This window comes from Pan paniscus, chromosome 21, assembly GCF_029289425.2.
Source record: "Pan paniscus chromosome 21, NHGRI_mPanPan1-v2.0_pri, whole genome shotgun sequence".
In the NCBI taxonomy this organism is placed as follows: Eukaryota; Metazoa; Chordata; class Mammalia; order Primates; family Hominidae; genus Pan; species Pan paniscus.
Genome location: NC_073270.2, coordinates 59,610,902 through 59,629,632, shown reverse-complemented (window position 1 = coordinate 59,629,632; position 18,731 = coordinate 59,610,902). Strand labels below are relative to the sequence as shown.

The 18,731-nt window shown below is 39.2% G+C and overlaps 1 protein-coding gene across 1 annotated transcript; it reads left to right on the top strand.

The window, feature by feature from the left end:
• The first annotated feature begins 281 nt into the window (after positions 1-281).
• Positions 282-14,132, top strand: LOC117977235 (small ubiquitin-related modifier 5). Its single transcript, XM_055104752.2, has 3 exons — positions 282-4,275; positions 10,910-12,651; positions 13,222-14,132. The coding sequence occupies exon 1, from the start codon at positions 1,713-1,715 to the stop codon at positions 2,016-2,018; it is 306 nt and encodes a 101-aa protein (XP_054960727.1). The 5' UTR covers positions 282-1,712; the 3' UTR covers positions 2,019-4,275; positions 10,910-12,651; positions 13,222-14,132.
• The last annotated feature ends 4,599 nt before the right edge of the window (positions 14,133-18,731 follow it).

Genomic DNA, 18,731 nt, shown 5'->3' with positions numbered 1-18,731 from the left:
TAGAGACAGTAAGTGCAGCGACTGCAGGAAGCTCCAGGAACCCCTGTGGCTGCCCAGACCAGGGCGGAAGCAGGACACAGAGGTGGTCTCAGGCTCTCTCAAGGTAAAGGCAACTGAAGGTGCGGACAGGATGAGTGTGGAATGTGAGGGGAAAAGGGGCACCCCGGACGCCTCCAATATCTGGGTCTGAGCCACTGAAGGAATAGAGTTGCCGTGCGCTGAGAGGGGAAGACCAGGAGAGGATCAGGACAGGAGGGAGGCGGTGACGGTGGGAATGGGAAGTTCAGGAATCGGGTTTTAAGCATGTGACCATTCAAATTGTTTTTATACACCCGAAGTAGTGTAGGGTAGTGTAAGGTAGACAGTTCTTGCCCCTCTGGGCACTTATATCCTAATGAGGGAAACATCCAATAAACAACAAAACAAAGAGGTAAGATCACATGTCCAGCAGTGACAGGGGTTTCGAAGGTGATGAGACGGTGAGTGGCAACCACACAGGTGACCAGGGACAGCCTTTGTGGCGAGGAGACATTAGGGCCGAGACCCGGGACAGAGGACAGCAAGGCAAAGTCGCCGAGGAAGGAATGAGCTACGCATGTTGGAGGGACAGAAGGAGACCAGAACACAATGACCAAGAGGGAGGAGGGAAGGGATGAGGGGAGGTGGCCATGGCTTTTCTTTTGTGACACCAGAAGGCTTCTCCCTAGCCTGGGTGGTTCTTTCAATGTGAAGGGAAGCCATGGGGAGGTTTTACAGAAGGAGAATGTCGTTATCTGATTTCCATTCTTATAAAATGGAAATGGGGGCCGGGAGCAGTGGCTCATGCCTGTAATCCCAGCACTTTGGGAGGCTGAGGCGGGCGGATCACTTGAGGTCAAGAGTTTGAGACCAGCCTGGCCAACATGGTGAAACCTCGTCTCTACTAAAAAATACAAAAAGCCTGGCATCATGGCGCATGCCTATAATCCCAGCTACTCAGGAGGCTGAGGCAGGAGAATTGCTTGAACCCGGGAGGCGGAGGTTGTGGTGAGCCGAGATCGTGCCACTGCACTCCAGCCTGGGTGTCAGAGCGAGATTCTGTCTCAAAAAATAATAATGAAATAGAATAAAATAATAAAATAAAATAAAATGGAAATGGAGAATGGATTCGCTGGAGAGGGAGACAAGTGAAGCAGTGGGTAAACCAACTGGGAGTGTGTGGCAGTTGTCCAGCCAAAATACTACATGGACTCGGCCAGCTCGATGAAGATGGGGTAAAGCCAGGAGATTTGAGACCTGTTCTAGAGGGAGAGACAACAGGCTATCCAGACTGGGTGAGGAGATTAGAGAAAGAAGAATCAAGGATGTGCTGAAGTTGTTGGAGTGAGGCTGGGAAAAGATGGCTGGCAGCCCCTGAGAACAGAGAACCCAAGTTCTCTTTGGGTCATGTTAAGTTTGAAATTGATGAGGAAGCAGGAACAGGGAATACGTATCGGTACTTAAAAAAAAAAAAAAAGTTAGCTCTTCTCCCTCCCTCCTCTCTGCGCCTAGCGGAAGTGAGCACCGGAAGTGATGCAAGGCATAGCGGAAGTGTCGTGAGGCATAGCGGAAGTGACTGCCGCCATGGTGTCGTGCTGTGACGAAGGGAGATGGCATTGTAAACGCCAGAGCGAGGTTCTGCCTACGCCGAGACTGCTGCTGTTCGGAGACCTGCAGGTGAATGCCCCATCACCATGTCTGACCAGGAGGCAAAACCTTCAACTGAGCATTTGGGGGATAAGATAAAAGATGAAGATATTAAACTCAGGGTTATTGGACAGGATAGCAGTGAGATTCATTTCAAAGTGAAAATGACAACACCTCTCAAGAAGCTCAAGAAATCGTACTGTCAGAGACAGGGCGTTCCAGTGAATTCCCTCAGGTTTCTCTTTGAAGGTCAGAGAATTGCTGATAATCATACTCCAGAAGAACTGGGAATGGAGGAAGAAGATGTGATTGAGGTTTATCAGGAACAAATCGGAGGTCATTCAACAGTTTAGACATTTCTTTTTTTTTTTTTCCTTTTCCCTCAATCCTTTTTTATTTTTTAAAATAGTTCTTTTGTAGCATGGTATTTAAAACGGAATTGAAAACAGGCACTCCATCTCTTTAAAACATCTGGTAATTTGAATTCTGGTGTTCATTATTCATTATTGTTTGTTTTCATTATGCTGATTTCTGGTGATCAAGGCTCAGGCCTCTTCATATTGCCCTCTCCTTTTATAAAAATTATGTGTGCACAGAGAGGCCACCTTTTTCAGGACTGTACATTTTCAGATGATAAGATTGACCAATGCAAGTGTTCATAATGACTTTCCAGTTGGCCCTGATGTTCAACCATGTGATTGTTTCACTCCTGGACTATGACTTTTGGTGGGAGATGGAAGTTTTTTAGAGAACTGAGCTGTGGAAAAATGACCTCTCCTTAACAACTTGAAGCTATTTTTAAGATTTGAGGGTCTGGACCAAAAGAAAAGGAGCATCAGGTTAAGTCAAGATGACAGATAAGGTTGAGAGTAACGACTAACTCCAAAGATGGCTTCCCTGAAGAAAAGACATTTGAAGATTTTTTTTTTCTTAATCTTGTCAGAAGATCCCAGAAAAGTTCTGATTTTCATTATCAATAAAGGTATACATGCAGAAATGAATACAACAGAATACTGCTCTTTTTTATTTGTACTTTTTGGCCTGGGATATCGGGTTTTAAATGGACATTGTCTACACCAGCTTCATTAAAATAAACAATATTTGTAAAAATTGTAAAAGAAAAAAAGTCAAATATTTGCTAGATACACAGTAGTGGAAAAATCAGGAGTATCCAGCTTGATGGGTTTTCACAAAGGGACACCTCTGCACCCCCTTCTATCACTTCCCCAGCAGGGTAACTACTGCCCTAGTCTTAAGCAATAAACAAGTTTTATTGGCGTTTTTAAACCTACGATCAGTGGTAAGTGAGGGCATTTGCCCAGAATTTCTCAAAAAATTACCTCAGTTGAGGCCGGGTGTGGTGGCTCACGCCTGTCATCCCAGCACTTTGGGAGGCTGAGGCGGGTGGATCACGAGGTGAGGAGATCGAGACCATCCTGGTCAGCATGGTGAAACCCCATCTCTTATAAAAATACAAAAATTAGCCGGGCATGGTGGTGTGTGCCTGTAATCCCAGTTACTTGGGAGGCTGAGACAGGAGAATCGCTTGAACTGAGGAGGCAGAGATTGCAATGAACTGAGATTGCACCACTGCACTCCAGCCTAGGTGACAGAGCGAGACCCCGTCTCAAAAAAAAAAAAAAAAAAAAAAAAAAATTACCTCAGTTGGCTGGGCACTGTGGCTCATGCCAGTAATCCCAGTGCTGTGGGAGGAGCCTTTGAGGCCAGGAGTGTGAGACCAGCCTGGGCAACTTAATGAAACTGTCTCTACAAAAAAATTTAAAAAATTAGCCGGCCACGCTGGTCCATTCCTGTAGTTCCAGTTACTTGGGAGGCTAAAGTGGGAGAATTGGTTGAGCCCAGGAAGTTGAGGCTGCAGTGAGCTAGGATTGCACCAATGCACTCTAACCTGGGCAAGAGTGAAACTCTCGCTCATAAAAAAAAAAAGGGGGGGGGGAGGGTGGGAAATCTCTTACCTGTTTTTTGGGTTTTTTTTTTTCCTTTTACATTGAATAAGAACGTTTTGTTTTGTTGTTTGGCATGGAGAGGGTGCTTGTTTGTCCTTATCCTCCTTCCTGTGGTGAGGCGCTGATGCAGAGTGTGTGTGGGGTCTCCCCTGGCCCCTTGGCTGGCAGAGAGCCTCACGTCCCACCTACTTTTTCTTGCCTCGCAGTCACAGGGGCATCAAACCACAGCAACAGGTATAACTGCAAACCTGCAAACCCTACTCCTCTCAGTAGCAAGTTCCCTCCTGCCCATCCCTTCCCTTTTGAGGTTCTTTTTTCTGGTCCAATCCCAACAGTCAGCTCTTCTTAAGGAATCATCAGTTTATAGCTTTTGCAGTGTTCATTTAAATGTTTTAATGCAAACACAGCCAACCTCATTCTATTCTGAAAATTCATTTCTCCTTTCTCTCTCTCTCTCTCTTTTTCTCTCTCTCTCTCTCTTTTTCTCTCTCTCTCTTCCTCCCTCCCTCTCCCCGTTCCTGTGATTATTTTTTTTGGAAATAATTCCATACACTTTCTGCCTCCATAAACCTCTGACTCCAGCAGATGGAACAAGGCTGCTATTCCGAGTCAACGGAATCAACGGACCAGCTATAAGTGGGAGGTGAGTGGTACACACTGCAGTTTCACCCTAGTAGGTGACGCTGTGGCAACACCCACAGAACAAAAGATTCACCTTTTTCATCTATTTTTACATCTCAGGAAGCCCTAGTCCTGTCTTTTGATTAGAGAACTGTTTTCCCCTCCTTGGCTCTGCACACATGTTTTCTATATAATATTAAACAGTAACCTGTGAGTCTCCCACATCCTGGTATGCTCTGGATCACAGGCCACATTTTTTAAACACACACACACACACACACACACACACACACACACACACACCACACACGACCAAAATCTGTACCAGCTGACAGCTGGCAAAGTAAAACCGCATTAAATTTGGCTCGCTTGCTTGCTTGCTTTTTCTTTCTTTCTTCTTTCTAACAGCTTGAGACATGATTTACATATCATAATATTCATCCATTTTAAGTGTGCAATTCCATGTTTTTTAATTTTTTTACAGAGTTGTGTATTGGCTATTTCTTCTTGGAAATAGGGCTACTGGGGAAACTCTTGACCCCAAGGCCCCTCTCCCCACTTTGAACACGGACCAGTAAATAGCAGAGAGCAAATTCTGGTTCACCCCCAAAATAGTTTTTATTCATTTCATTGTGCCATTAACAGCTTACTTCCTGTGTTTTGATTCTGAGCTGTTCAGAAGCCACGTTCTTAGAAGCCACATTGCTTAGTTTTTACACCATCAAGAGATTTCTTTTGTGTTAGAGGTGTTTTTTGTTTGTTAGTGGTTTATTTAGAGTCTTCAGCTCCTTGCTTTATCTGCTGGGCTAATTAGATTTGAAATGAACCTTTGTAGCATGACAGACTGTACAGAAATATTTGGTATTCAGAGCTAAGCTTAAACATTCATAGCATTCTTACTTTTGAAACTAGCGGAAAGGAAGAGACTTAGAAATATAAGTAGGGCACAAAGGCCTAGAACCTTTTCCTAGTATTAAGCTCTTATTATATAATTTGGCTTTAACTCTGTGAGTCTCCATTTTCTCATCTGAAGAACAGGAATTAAAATAACCACTTCAGGAGATTAGCCTGAGGATCCCATTCATGTGAAAGCACCTAGAACAAAATCAATTTTTAAAAAAACCATCAATATTCATTGAGTATGAATCTTGAAGAACTTAACTAGTGGTATAAGAATTCTGTTTGTCAGGGTGCATTAATAAAAGCATAGTGCCTTCTGTTAAACCAGGATGTACTAGTTTAGTTATTCACTCAACGAATAGGTCATTACCTGCTGCGTGCCAGGCACTAGGGAGGGAACAGGGGACAGGCAGACAGATGGAGGTGATATTCACAATATGGTTGTGCAAATAAATATCTAAGTATAAATTGTGCAAGGGTTGTTACAGAAACTTCTGGGAAGTGCACGTGCATGTGTGTGTATCTTTAAAGCAATTTAAGAGAATGTGTATTTTGTTGATAAATTTATGCCTATAGGCATAGAAAATTTTTTCTGGAGCAATCCATGAGAAATTAGTTACAGGAGTTTTATTTTTATGAAAGGAACAAGAAAGTACACAGGGGAACATCTGCCACTTTTTATTCTGTACCTTTCTATAAAATTTTAAGTTTCTAACTCTAAACTTTTTTTTTTTTTTTGAGACAGAGTCTCGCTCAATCACCCAGGCTGGAGTGCGGTGACCCAGTCTTGGCTCACTGCAACCTCCGCCTCCCAGGTTCAATCAATTCTCCTGCCTCAGCCTCCGGAATAGCTGGGATTACAGGCATGTGCCACCACGTCTGACAAATTTTTGTATTTTTAGTAGAGATGGGGTTTCACCATGTTGGCCAGGCTGGTGATCTGCCTGCCTCAGCCTCCCAAAGTGCTGGGATTACAGGCATGAGCAGCCGCAGCCTAAACTCGTGTTTTTATTATTTGTTTTTTTGCTTGTTTAAGTGTCACTAGGGCTTCTCTGATCAGTAGGCTGAAAGGCAATTTTTTATTTTTCTTCTTAAACTTTTCTCTACTGAAAACAAGACCTGTTATTTAAGATGGATAAATGATTAACTCTTGGAAATATAATTTGTCGTGTTAAGCCATTTAAACATTAAACATAATATTATTATACTTAAAAAGACAAAGGTCATTTACCAGAGTGTAAGAATTCATCAACCTACACCAAACTGTTACTAGCCTGCTCTTGCCTACAAAGTTTGCCCAGGCAATAATACTTTTATTCAATAGATATTTACTCAGTGCCTACAGTATAACAGGCATCCTTCTGGGTATTGGTAGACAAAACAAAGCCCTCAGCGAGTCACAGCCTGGATTCTAGTTGGATAAGCTAGACAATAAATAAGTCAAACAAATATATAATAAGTGCTATGAAGAGTGACCAGGGGAGATGGAGGGTGCTTTTTGTTTATTATACAGAATACATTTTGGAGTTGCATTCTCTACAAATAGAGCAGTCAGGAGACCTGTCCGAAGAGATACCATCTCAGCAGAGGCTTGCATGAAGGAAGGAAGGTGTGAGCCCTGCAAAGGAAAGACGGTTGCTGGCCAGAAGGACCTGAAAAGACCCTGAAACAGGAGAGCTCAAAACCAGTCAAGCAGAGTGCTGAGCTCAGGACTGTTTGTGATGCTATTCTGTCCACCTGTGCTATTGCTCAGGACAGCTCATAATTCAAAACTTATTTTTTAAAAAGTAAACATGAAACACTCATCACTAGTATTACCTTTATGATTATAGGACTTGGAATATGTGGTTCTGGGCATGGCTTCTCTTTTTTAGATATATAATAAAATAGTTGATGTAAACTATACCTACTAAAGGAGCAAAGATGTATCTTATATGCCAAAAAGAATTTAACTGTTTATAGCCATATTTATTTACAGTCACTACAATAATTTTTAATCTATTATCCTTACAAAACCTCATAAAATATACTTTTTAAACGATTGCTGTACATGCCTGTTTTCATTCATTGCAAATTAAGTAAATGTTACTTCAAGATCATAAGGAAAAATACTCAGAGACAAACAAAAAAGGACAGTGAGACACGTTGTTTTCAGCCTACTGTAAGGTGCCCACCAGTAGGAGGAGCACTATGGTGGGTGAGTAAAACCACACACTGTTTAAACAGCAAACACAAAAGCCCAGCCTTGGTTCAGTTCGCTCAAATTCCAACTGTGTGGCTTGGAACGCACCTTCCCACAGAGGCCCTCACCTGAAAATGAAGGGCTGGTTATTCTGTGATCTCTGGGTCCCTTGATGCATTATTTCCCTTTCCTTTTGTCTATTTTAAGTTCTAACTCTATGAATTCTGACTAAAAGTACTATTTTGTAACCAGTTGTTTTCATTATAACTGGCTGAGCATTTAACTCACCTCTTCTTTTCTCAAGCAGGAGTCTGTGGGCAGTTGGTTCTCAAGTAGTATTTCCCAACCAGAAGCCAACCCCCCACCTCCCCTTCTTGGAAACATTGGCAACGTTGACACTTTACTTTTTTTTTTTTTTTTTTTTGAGACAAGGTCTCACTCAGTTGCCCAGGCTGAAGTGCAGTCGTGGCTCACTGCAGCCTCGACCTCCCCAGGTTCAGGTGATCCTCCCGCCTCAGACTCCTGAGTAACTGAGACCACAGGCACATACCACCACCCCCAGCTAATTTTTTTGTAGAGACGGAGTTTTGCCATATTGCTTAGGCTGCACACTTATATATAATATGTATACTATATTATATGTAAAATTATATAGTGTATATTCTACATGTTATACATGATATATATTATATATCATATAGTATGTAATATATATCATATAGTATGTAATATATTATATATCATATATGATACATATCATAGTATGTACTATATATAATATAATATATGATACATATAATATAGTATATAGTATATAATATAAAATATAGTATATATCATACTATAATACTATATATTATAATATATATTATAATATAGTATGATATATATGATCTATATCATATATGCTATATTCTAGATATTTATATTTATGTATAATTATATTTGTATATAAATTTATGCATTATATAATATATAACATTTAGTTTTATATATAAAATATATATAATATATATTTTATATATAAAATATAAAATATATATAATATATATTTTATATATAATATATATTTTATATATTATATATAAAATATATATAATATATATTTTATATATTATATATAAAATATATATAATATATATTTTATATATTATATATAAAATATATATAATATATATTTTATATATAATATATAAAATATATAATATATATATTTTATATATTATATATAAAATATATATTTTATATATTATATATAAAATATATGATATATAATATATTATATATGTATTATATATACAATATATTATATATTGTATGTATTATATATAATATATTATATGCATTATATAATATATAATATATGCGTTACATAATATATAATATATTATATGCGTTATTAATATATAAAGATTATATGCGCTATATAATATGTAATGTATATTATATGTATTATATATAATACATATAATATGTAATATATTATGCGTATTATATAATACATATAATATGTAATATATATGTATTATATAATACGTATATGTAATATATTATATGTATTATATAATATGTATAATATGTAATATATTATATGTATTATATAATACATATGATATGTAATATATAATACATATGATATGTAATATATCATATGTATTATATAATACATATATATTATATATCATATGTATTATATAAAACATATTCTATAATATATAAATAATAAATTATATATAATAAATTATATATACTATATATAATTTATTATATATAATAAATTTTGGTTATATATAATATATAAATATATAAATATATATTTATATATATATTTATATATAAATATATAATAAATTTATTATATAAAATATATTATATGTTAAATATATTATATATAAAATATATCATATATTAAATACATAATATATTATATATTAAATATATAATATATATAAAATATATATGTGTATACATATATTTTAGAGGCAACGTCTTCCTACATTACCCAGGCTTGACTAGAACTCCTGGGCTTAAAGGAACCTCCTGCCTCAGCCATCTGAGTAGCTGGGGCTACAGGTGAACCCACTGTGCCCAGCTCTCAATTTTCACATTTTTTATTTTCATGACTGTAGAGGGAACAGCTACTGTCACCAGATACTGGTGAGCACCCTACACTGCCCGGGACAGCCACCAACAATAAAGAATGTTCTAGTCGTAAATACTAGCGCCAAGGATGAGAATCTTGGATATAGAGAATTTGGGAAAAATGATGAGGGGGAAAGTGGGGGACCTTATTTACTGATGATGTCCATGGGGTATTTCCTAAGTAAGAAACAGCAGACAACTTTTGCCTCGATTGATGGTGGTTCTCTTCTATTGACTGCTGTTTATTTTTTTCCGAAGACTTGGGTGTGTGACTTAAGTAATCCCATGGTAGCCCAGGGCACAATGGGAGAAATGAAAAATGGAAGGCAGGTTCAAACATGCAGTGTGACTGCAAGAGTAACCTTCTTGTTCTAAGACTTGAAAAAGTTTTCAGATCCTTGGTGTATTTTATCAGCAGAACGTTCATCTGCATATGGCATTCAGAAGCAAACTAAACTTTTTTTCCCCCCTGAGTCTTTTGTTTCCAAATCAATGGGAAACAAAGGATACCCCTGCTCCATTCAGGCAGTTTCAATGATTCTCAAATCAACGTGGGAGCAGTCGTTGGGCCATTTAAAATATACAGTGATAAAAAAAAAAGCATACTTATTAACCTTGTAAACATTCTATAAAAGTACAAGGGGAACCTTTATAAAGAATAGCCAAGTGTCCTTTTTATAGAATAGCCCTTTGTACTTTGAAATGTTCATGTCTATAAAATAGAACTGGACAGACGAGCCTAATGCAATTTCCATGTCTTCTAGTAATTGTTCCGTTAAAACATTATTTTTCAGCGTCTTAACACCAGAAGATTAAGTTACCTCAACCCAAGATCAGTTCCACTTTAAAAAAGCACTTTCGACCCATATTTAACCAACCGTCAGAGAGGATTCAAAAGAGGGCTAATTGAGCACTGAGTGTTTGAAGCATTCAAATCAAGGCCCAGGTTTCTTCTTGAAAACAGCAACAGCGCAGCCTGGCAGGAAGCAGGGATTAGACAAGAGAATCGATTGAAACTTGCCTTCCAAACTGGAAGAAAAACTTTCAATAAGAAAGCATGAAGTTTGAAATCACTGCATGTTATATTATTCATCTTTCAAACTGCCTCCAGCCTTATTGGATGGCATTTTCTCCTCTTACCCCAGCTCTGAGCTGCCACTGTAATTCACCAAGAAACCCACTTTAGCAAGAATGACCCACCCATCAGAGGGAAGTAGCCACCCTTAGCCTGGTTCTTTTTACCACTCTATTCTGTCCCCACTCTATCTGCACTCTATCTCTTCATTCTATCTACACGTTTTGCAATTCCCTCTGGTATTCCAAGGCCAGTGAAATCACAGCCTCCAGTAAGGGTGCTAAACCCGAATATATTCACTGCTAAGCTGTATTTTTAACCCTTTTCACCCACCAATTTCAATGTTCTCTTTAATAGGTTAGCTATGGCAGACCTCACCAGAATCAAGTTATGGGAAGGCAAGCTGGAAAACCTCACAGGGGGGATTTCATGAAGAAGAGAAAAGCCTGGGTGTTTTTCATCTGAATTCTTGTCCTCATCTCCCTTACCACCCCCAACAAACACAAGCAGCGGGAAACTAACAGTGATAATCAGTAATCTAATAAACTCAGCCAGCCTCAAGTTCTGTTGTTGTTTTCCTTAAAACAAACAAAACGAAACAAAAATAAGCATTCTGCCCAGAATTGAGAGAGAGAGAGAGAGAGAGAGAGAGAGAAAAGCTCTCTCCTAAAATCCCAGAAGTTTGCTGCCAGTGATTCAGTACATACCTGACCAAAAAAAAAAAAAAAAATGTTGCTTAACTGGTTTGGTTGTTTCAGCTGGCTACTACCAAGAGAAGTAAACAGGACCTTATCATTTCAGTTAAGTCTGGCTTGAGCATTATTTTCAAGTAAATATTTATAATTTCAATGCTATTCCATTGCTACCACTGCTGTCTTTGGATTGGACCGACTGAAACATTGTCTTGGATTAGCCGGACTCCATAGCAACAGGCCAGGAGAGGCTGCACCCTCCTTGCCTGTCCTTTCTGTGGCTGGGGAGGAGAGGAGGAGGTATTTGGTGACACTCGCCATCAGGACTTTGCAGCTCTCCTGCCAGATAGCAGCTGAATTGAAGAATATCCTTCCTTTGCCATTTGGGCTACAGTCGATCAGGATTTTTGCTGATCACTTTGCACATCTCAATGAATTTGACACACGGGCATTTTTTTCTCTCTCTCTCTCTCTTCATTCAGGAAGTGGAGAGCTGAGCCCTGAGATTCTTTCTGCTCCGATGATATAAACAAATTGTAGAGGAAGTCAAGTCAAACTTTCCCTTGCTTCTTTTGTTCTCCCAAATAGCAATTCAGAAAACAGAGCCAACTTTTCTTGGATGACTTTTAAAGATTGCTCTTTAACTAGAAAGGCAGAAACCCTCTTGCTTTATTTTGTATCTGTAAAAACAAAGATTCTCCTAAACATATTTTGTTTTCAAAAAAGCAGAAATGCCCTAGAAGTTAAAAAAAAAAAAAATAGCTGTTTTCTGAGACTTTTCAAACCAAATTGCTCTTTTGTCATTACACAGTTACCTAATTGTTTTTTCTTTCCTTGACAAATCTCCAGGCTAAAATACAAACAAGAGAGCAATAACGATCTTTGCGTGGATAATAGCTAAACCTGAATAGAAGCTTCCAGGGCCCTAACACACAGCCAAGGAAAGCTAACAGTCATGATTCAATAAAGGTGCCTTGTAAGGCATGCGCCAGACAGAAAGGAGACACCATATCTGTGTAATCTACAGACACTGCTTTAAACATCACATAATTAAGTCCTTCCCATGGTGGTGGCTACTTGAAGCTTTATCATTAGCTTGTAAGATTTCATCTCTGGGTTTCACCGATGGTTCTGAGAATGAACATTTTCAAACCAGAGGCACCTGCTAATCCAGGAGACATACTCACCATGCCTATTCTCGTCCTCCTAGTGAAAGCAGCTCTATGTTAAATGACTGAAGGGAAACAGAAGGGAATATGTAACAAAATATATACAGGAGCAGCCCCGGGGTGGCTTCCCATGCCGAGTGTTCTATTACATTAATCCTGGCACACAAAAAATGCGACAGCCACATGGATATCAACATGCCTGCATTGTTTGTCTTCCATCGGCCCTCTCTGTACACAGGTGGGTAGCCAAACTTCATCACAGGCCTATTCTCTCGTGAAACATAATAGAGTTCAAACACAGGCTCGAACTGCTTCCTGAGTCTCAGTGTTCTCTTCTGTAAAATGGGATATATGGTGGCTGTGTCACATGGGTTAGAAATAATATGAGTATAGATACAGAGAGATTTCTCGGTTAATCCAATGTGTGGCTCCTGTTAGGTTCTCGATAAAAAATTGCTGTGATATTAAAATTCATAACACTATGTGAGTTCTCCTGGGTCAGGAAAAACTAGCATTGGTAGAAGCTCAACCTTGCAGTATTTGCAGTTATTTCTGTCAGAACACTTTTCCTCAGTCACGATCCTCTCCTCCCTATCTATAAATACGCATATACTGTAGATATTTATAGACTAATAGGTATATAAAATCCTTTATGCAAGTTGTAATTGACTGTGTAATTATTGAATAAACAGTGGATGAAAGGATAATGGTAGGTTCTGAAAGCCAGCTTTAATTCACATTTTATTTTATATTCATTAAACTGTTTACTTACTTGTCTACATTCTCCTCTCTGTTGATTATTTTCCAGGCATGCATTTCCCTCGAGCAATGATCAGGCTGAGAAAGTGATTTCATTTACATTGCAAGGGAGACAGAGAAACAAACAGAAAACCCAGAGGCCACGACTTCCCGGGAGTGCTCCAGAGTGTGTGTATTGCTAGTAGAAGCTATGTGCACCTCCACACCCCGGAACTATTTTTGAAGCTTTGATGTAGAAACGCACAATACCTACAGCGACCTTAAATTTCTGTAAAACAAATATAGCATGCATTGATGCAATTGCCATATATTTATAGAATTCAATAATTGCCTTCCACCAACTTTATCAAATATCTGCTGCATGGGGGCGGTGCTAGGACAGAAACACAAACAGCTCTGATTGGCCCATTATGCAGACGAAGCACATGCTTCAAGGACCAGAAAAGCAGAGAGTACACCGTGCTCCTGCCTTACTGGCCAAATGATGCAACAAGAAAATTCAGGAAAGTTAATTTAAGTTTCAACATACAGATTTTTTTGTCCCTTTGGAAGACATAGTTTTAAGTTTTAGTTGAGTTTTGTTTTCATTTTTATTTGGGTACAGGTCTTGGGATAGTTCGGATTTGTGTTCAGAAAATTTTTACTCCTCCCCACTTTGGAGGAATACCCTTCCCTGACTTAGGGATGTTGGACTTGGCCATGTGACTATTGGCCAGTAAGATGTTAGCAAGCATGATGCCAGCAAGGTCACTGTGGATTTGCACAGTGGGCCTGGCTCTCCTGCACTTCCAACATTGCCTTGAGATGCATACACATGCCTGCGTCCAAGGAAGATGGAAGACACCTGGAGCAAACTTGGACTCAGCCCATAACTTGAAGCCCAGCCCGGACCACCCCAGGTCATCTAAACCCCAGCTAACTTGCAAATGTTTATGTGAGAATAAATAATTACCATTTTAAGCCACTGAGTCTTGGAGTGATTTTTTGCATTATTGTGGCAACAGCTGAGTAATGTAGGCCTCATAATATTTATAGGTTTTACTCTGGCCATGGCATACTAATACAGATCCTGGGGGAGTCTTGGAGGGAGGCGGGATTAATTTTAAAAAATAATTCAAACTCTTGCATTACTGATTCGACTTTGTTTTGTAAGTCAAGGTGAATCATTGCCTTTCATGTGATAAATGAAATTAGACGCCCATAATGTTTCAGTACAGCAGCATATGATTAAAGAGCATGAGAGATATGAGATACTTATTTTTTCATCTAGATAAAACCTTCATTCCACAAATGCTTCATTCAGAAAAAAAAAGTTTCACTTGTTAAAGGGATACTCATTCAGCTCTTTTGTGCTGGACCTTGAAGATACAGTTTTGAGTATTAATAACTAACTCTTCTCTAATGCTTATGATAAGCCAGGCATTGTTCTTAGTGGTTTATCTGCATCAACTCATTTAACCTTCAGAACTTAATGCAATAGTTACTATGACTGCGCCCATTCTCAGATGAGAAAACTGAGAAGCTGAGAGGAGAAATGACTTACTCGAGCTTCCATGACTTATAAGTAACAGAGCCGGGATTCAAATCCAGGCCATCTGACTTCGGAGTACATGTTTTTTACCTATCGTGATAAGACGTGTAGTTTCTATTGACAGGGAGTTTACAGAGTAAAGAGGGCAATAACTTTAAACAAGAAGACCAATCAATCATTAGAAACCATGGGCAGGACCATCATGGAAAAGAGCAGGAAACTGTGGTGAAGAGTAACAGGAAGGGTCGGGCACAGTGGCTCACACATGTAATCCCAGCACTTTGGGAGGCCAAGTCCAGCAAATCACTTGAGGTCAGGAGTTTGAGACCAGCCTGGTCAACATGGTGAAACCCCATCTCTACTAAAAATACAGAGATTATCCAGGGCATGGCAGCGAGTGCCTGTAATCCCAGCTACTCGGGAAGCTGAGGCAGGAGAATCACTGGAACCTGGGAGGCGGAGGTTGCAGTGAGCCAAGATCGCAGCACTGCACTCCAACCTGGGCGACAGATTCTGTCTCAAAAAAAAAAAAAGAAGAAGAACAGGGAGGACCTGTTTTAGATAGGTGTTCAGAGAAGTCTTTTCTTATTAGGTGATATTGTCTGAAGAATGAATGGGATCAGAAGGAAAACTAGCTAGGAAAGAGAAGAATGCTCCAGGCAGAAGGAATAGCAGGGAGGTAAGTCTTGAGGCAGTCTACAGGTTGGTATGTACTCAGGACTGAAAAATGGTCATTGCTTCAGTGAGGCCGAAGGGGTGAGTATATCTTTTACTTATTGCCATAGGAGGGTAGCTGGTCAGCAAATTTTTTGTAAAGAGCCAAATAGCAAATCCTTTAGGTTTTGTAGGCCATGTAGCCTCTAATGCAATTACTGAACTCAGACATTGTCGCACAAAAGCATCCATGTAGAATAAGCATAGCTGTGTTCCAGTAAAACAGTATATGCAGACACTGAAATGTACCTTTCAGTGTTGCAATTCCACAAACAGCAAGCACGTGTGTGAGAACACACAGGATGGTCACGGTTAGTGCATTTCCAACAAATCCGGTGGCCTTTCATGAATTTTTTTTTTTTTGAGACAAAGTCTCACTTTGTCCCCCATGCTGGAGTGCAGTGGCATGATCTCAGCTCACTGCAACCTCCTTCTGCCGGGTTTAAGCAACTCTCAGCCTCGGCCTCTCAAATAGCTGGGGTTATAGGTGTGTGCCACCACATCCAGCTAATTTTTGTATTATTAGTAGAGATGGGGTTTCACCATGTTGGCCAGGCTGGTCTCCAACTTCTGGCCTCAGCTGATCTCTCTGCCTCAGCTTCCCAAAGTGCTGGGATTACAGGTGTGAGCCCGTGTGCCCAGCCGCCTCTCATAATGTTTGATGTACCCTGACCTTTAACTCTCAGTGAGTTCTCTGTTGAAACAGAACACAGGTCACACCATTAAGAACAAGACAGAATTTTGAGTAAAAGTAATGAATAAGCGATTGGGTTATCCAATCATCCTATTATTAAAGAGGAGTAAATGATAGAATCACCCAGAAAAATGAAGTAAAGTTCTTGTTGACTTGACATGATGTATTGGCATCGACAAAGATAACATAAAACACATGCTCCGTCTTTACGCAGAGGATGGGGACAACAAGACTGGTTAATGAGTGTCATCCTTCAAAGAGCATTAAGATTAACTGCTGCGCAAGAAAACTCGAATTGCCCTGAAATCTTGGAGGTCATGTAAGAAAGAAATGTGATATATGTTTTCTCAAATTTAACACAATAATCCTAAAATTTTACAATACCTGACCAGTAATAAGTGGTGAAGCCAAAAGAAACTTTTCAAAACTGACAATAGTAATTAAAAAAAAATTTTTTGATCAATCGTGTCAGGCACAGTGGCTCACACCTGCAATCCCAACACTTTGGGAGGATCACTTGAGGCCAGGAGTTCAGGACCAGCATGCGCAATATAACAAGATCTCGTCTCTACCAAAAAAAAAAAATTGAATTAGTCAAGTGTGGTGGCTAATACTTGTGGTCCCAGCTACTCTAGAGGCTGAGGCAGGAGGATCACCTGAGCCCAGGAGTTTGACAATGCAGTTAGCATATGATCACTCCATGGCATTCCAGCCTGGGCGACAGAGTGAGACCCTGTCTCTAAAATTAAATTAAATTATATTAAAAATTCTGATCAGTCATGATGGAGGAAAGACTAAATCCTCCTTCTCATAGTCACTCTCTATAAAATAATAACGCAGTATTGTTAAAAGATAATTAAAGAGTTTGTAGCTAAAACATATAGGACAAAAGTATCATAGCAGGTGCCTGTAATCCCAGCTACTCAGGAGGCTGAGGCAGGAGAATCGCTTGAACCCGGGAGGCGGAGTTTACACTGAGCCGAGATCGAGACACTGCACTCCAGCCTGGGCTACAGAGCAAGACTGTGTTTCAAAAAAAAGTCAAGCAGTTGGTTAATTTTTAAAAGATGCTATTTTGGGAGGATTTTATGATATTAGTAATTTTTTTCAGCTTTAAAATTTTTACAATTTGTTGTACTTTCTTCTTTTATTCTAAATAAACGTTAACTTTCCTAACTAATTTTGTGTTCTTTTTCTTTCGGGAAGTCCCCAATTGTATAAGGTTGAAGACCTATAAACAGGAGCCACTTCCATTAAAGCACCGACTATATGAGCCAAGCATATTTAGATGCTAGAAATCATTGAACGAAACAGTTGGAGGTGGTTTTAAAATAGGTCCACAAATTCTCTGGCACTCCTGTCTCCAAAAGGCAGAGGTTATTTCCCTTCCCCTTGAGTGTAGGCAGAGTCCAGAGACTTGTTTCTAAGGAACAGAAGGTTGTGGGGGCGACACTGGGTGACATCCAAGACTAATCATAAAAGGCACTGGAGTTTCCTCCTTGCTGTTCCTCTTAGGAACCCAGCTGCTGCGACATGAGAACTCAAGCTGCCCTATGGGAAGGTCTGCATAGTGAGGAACAGAGGCCTCCAGCCAACAGCCACGTGCGTGAGCCTGCTCAGAAGCATGTTGTCCAACTCCAGTCAAGCTTTTAGGTGCCTCCAGCCCAGAACAACATCTTGACTGCATCTTGACTATTCACAAGAGGCCCTGAGCCAGAACCATCCATCCAAACTGCTGTAGGATTGCTGACCTCAGAAACCGTGAGATAAGAAATGTCCATTATTTTTCTAGCTGGCCCTTGAGACAATATTTTATTTTAATAAACAGAAAAAAAATGTTTTTAAATGTCCATATTTTAAGCGAGTACGTTTAGGGAAAATTTGTTACACAGCAAGAGATAATTAATATACTTACAAAAGTTCCAGTTTTATGATTCTTATATTCTGAAGTTTATTAAATAGACAACGAATAAATGGCTTTTGAGAATGGTGAACAGTAAAAACTTTAAGAAATGCACCAAATTATCCTACCACTTGACCCAGCAATCCCACTACTGGGTATCTACCCAGAGGAAAAGAAGTCATGACACAAAAATTAGCCAGGCATGGTGATAAGACACCTGTAATCCCAGCTACTTGGGCGGCTGAGACAGGAGAATCGCTTGAACCTGGGGCGGAGGTTGCAGTGAGCTGAGATTGAGCCACTGCACTCCAGCCTGGGCAACAGAGCAAGACTCTGTCTCAAAGAAAAAAAGGAAAAGAAGTCATTATACAAAAAAGATACATGCACACACATGTTTATAGCAGCACAATTCGCAACTGCAAAACTGGAACCAACCCAAATGCCCATTAATTAATGAGTGGATAAAGAAACTGTGGCATGTATATATATACACACACACATATATATGTGGTATACATATCAATATATATCATATATCTATGTATCATATATATCTATATATCATATATCAATATATATCATATGTATCATATATATCTATATATCATGTATATCAATATATATCTCATATATATGATAGAATACTACTCAGCCATAAAAAGAAATGAATTAATGGCATTTGCAGCAACCTGGATGGGATTGGAGACTGTTATTCTA

Excerpts from the sequence above, each read along its gene's own strand:
- LOC117977235 (XM_055104752.2), top strand. The coding sequence starts at position 1,713 with ATGTCTGACCAGGAGGCAAAACCTTCAACTGAGCATTTGGGGGATAAG.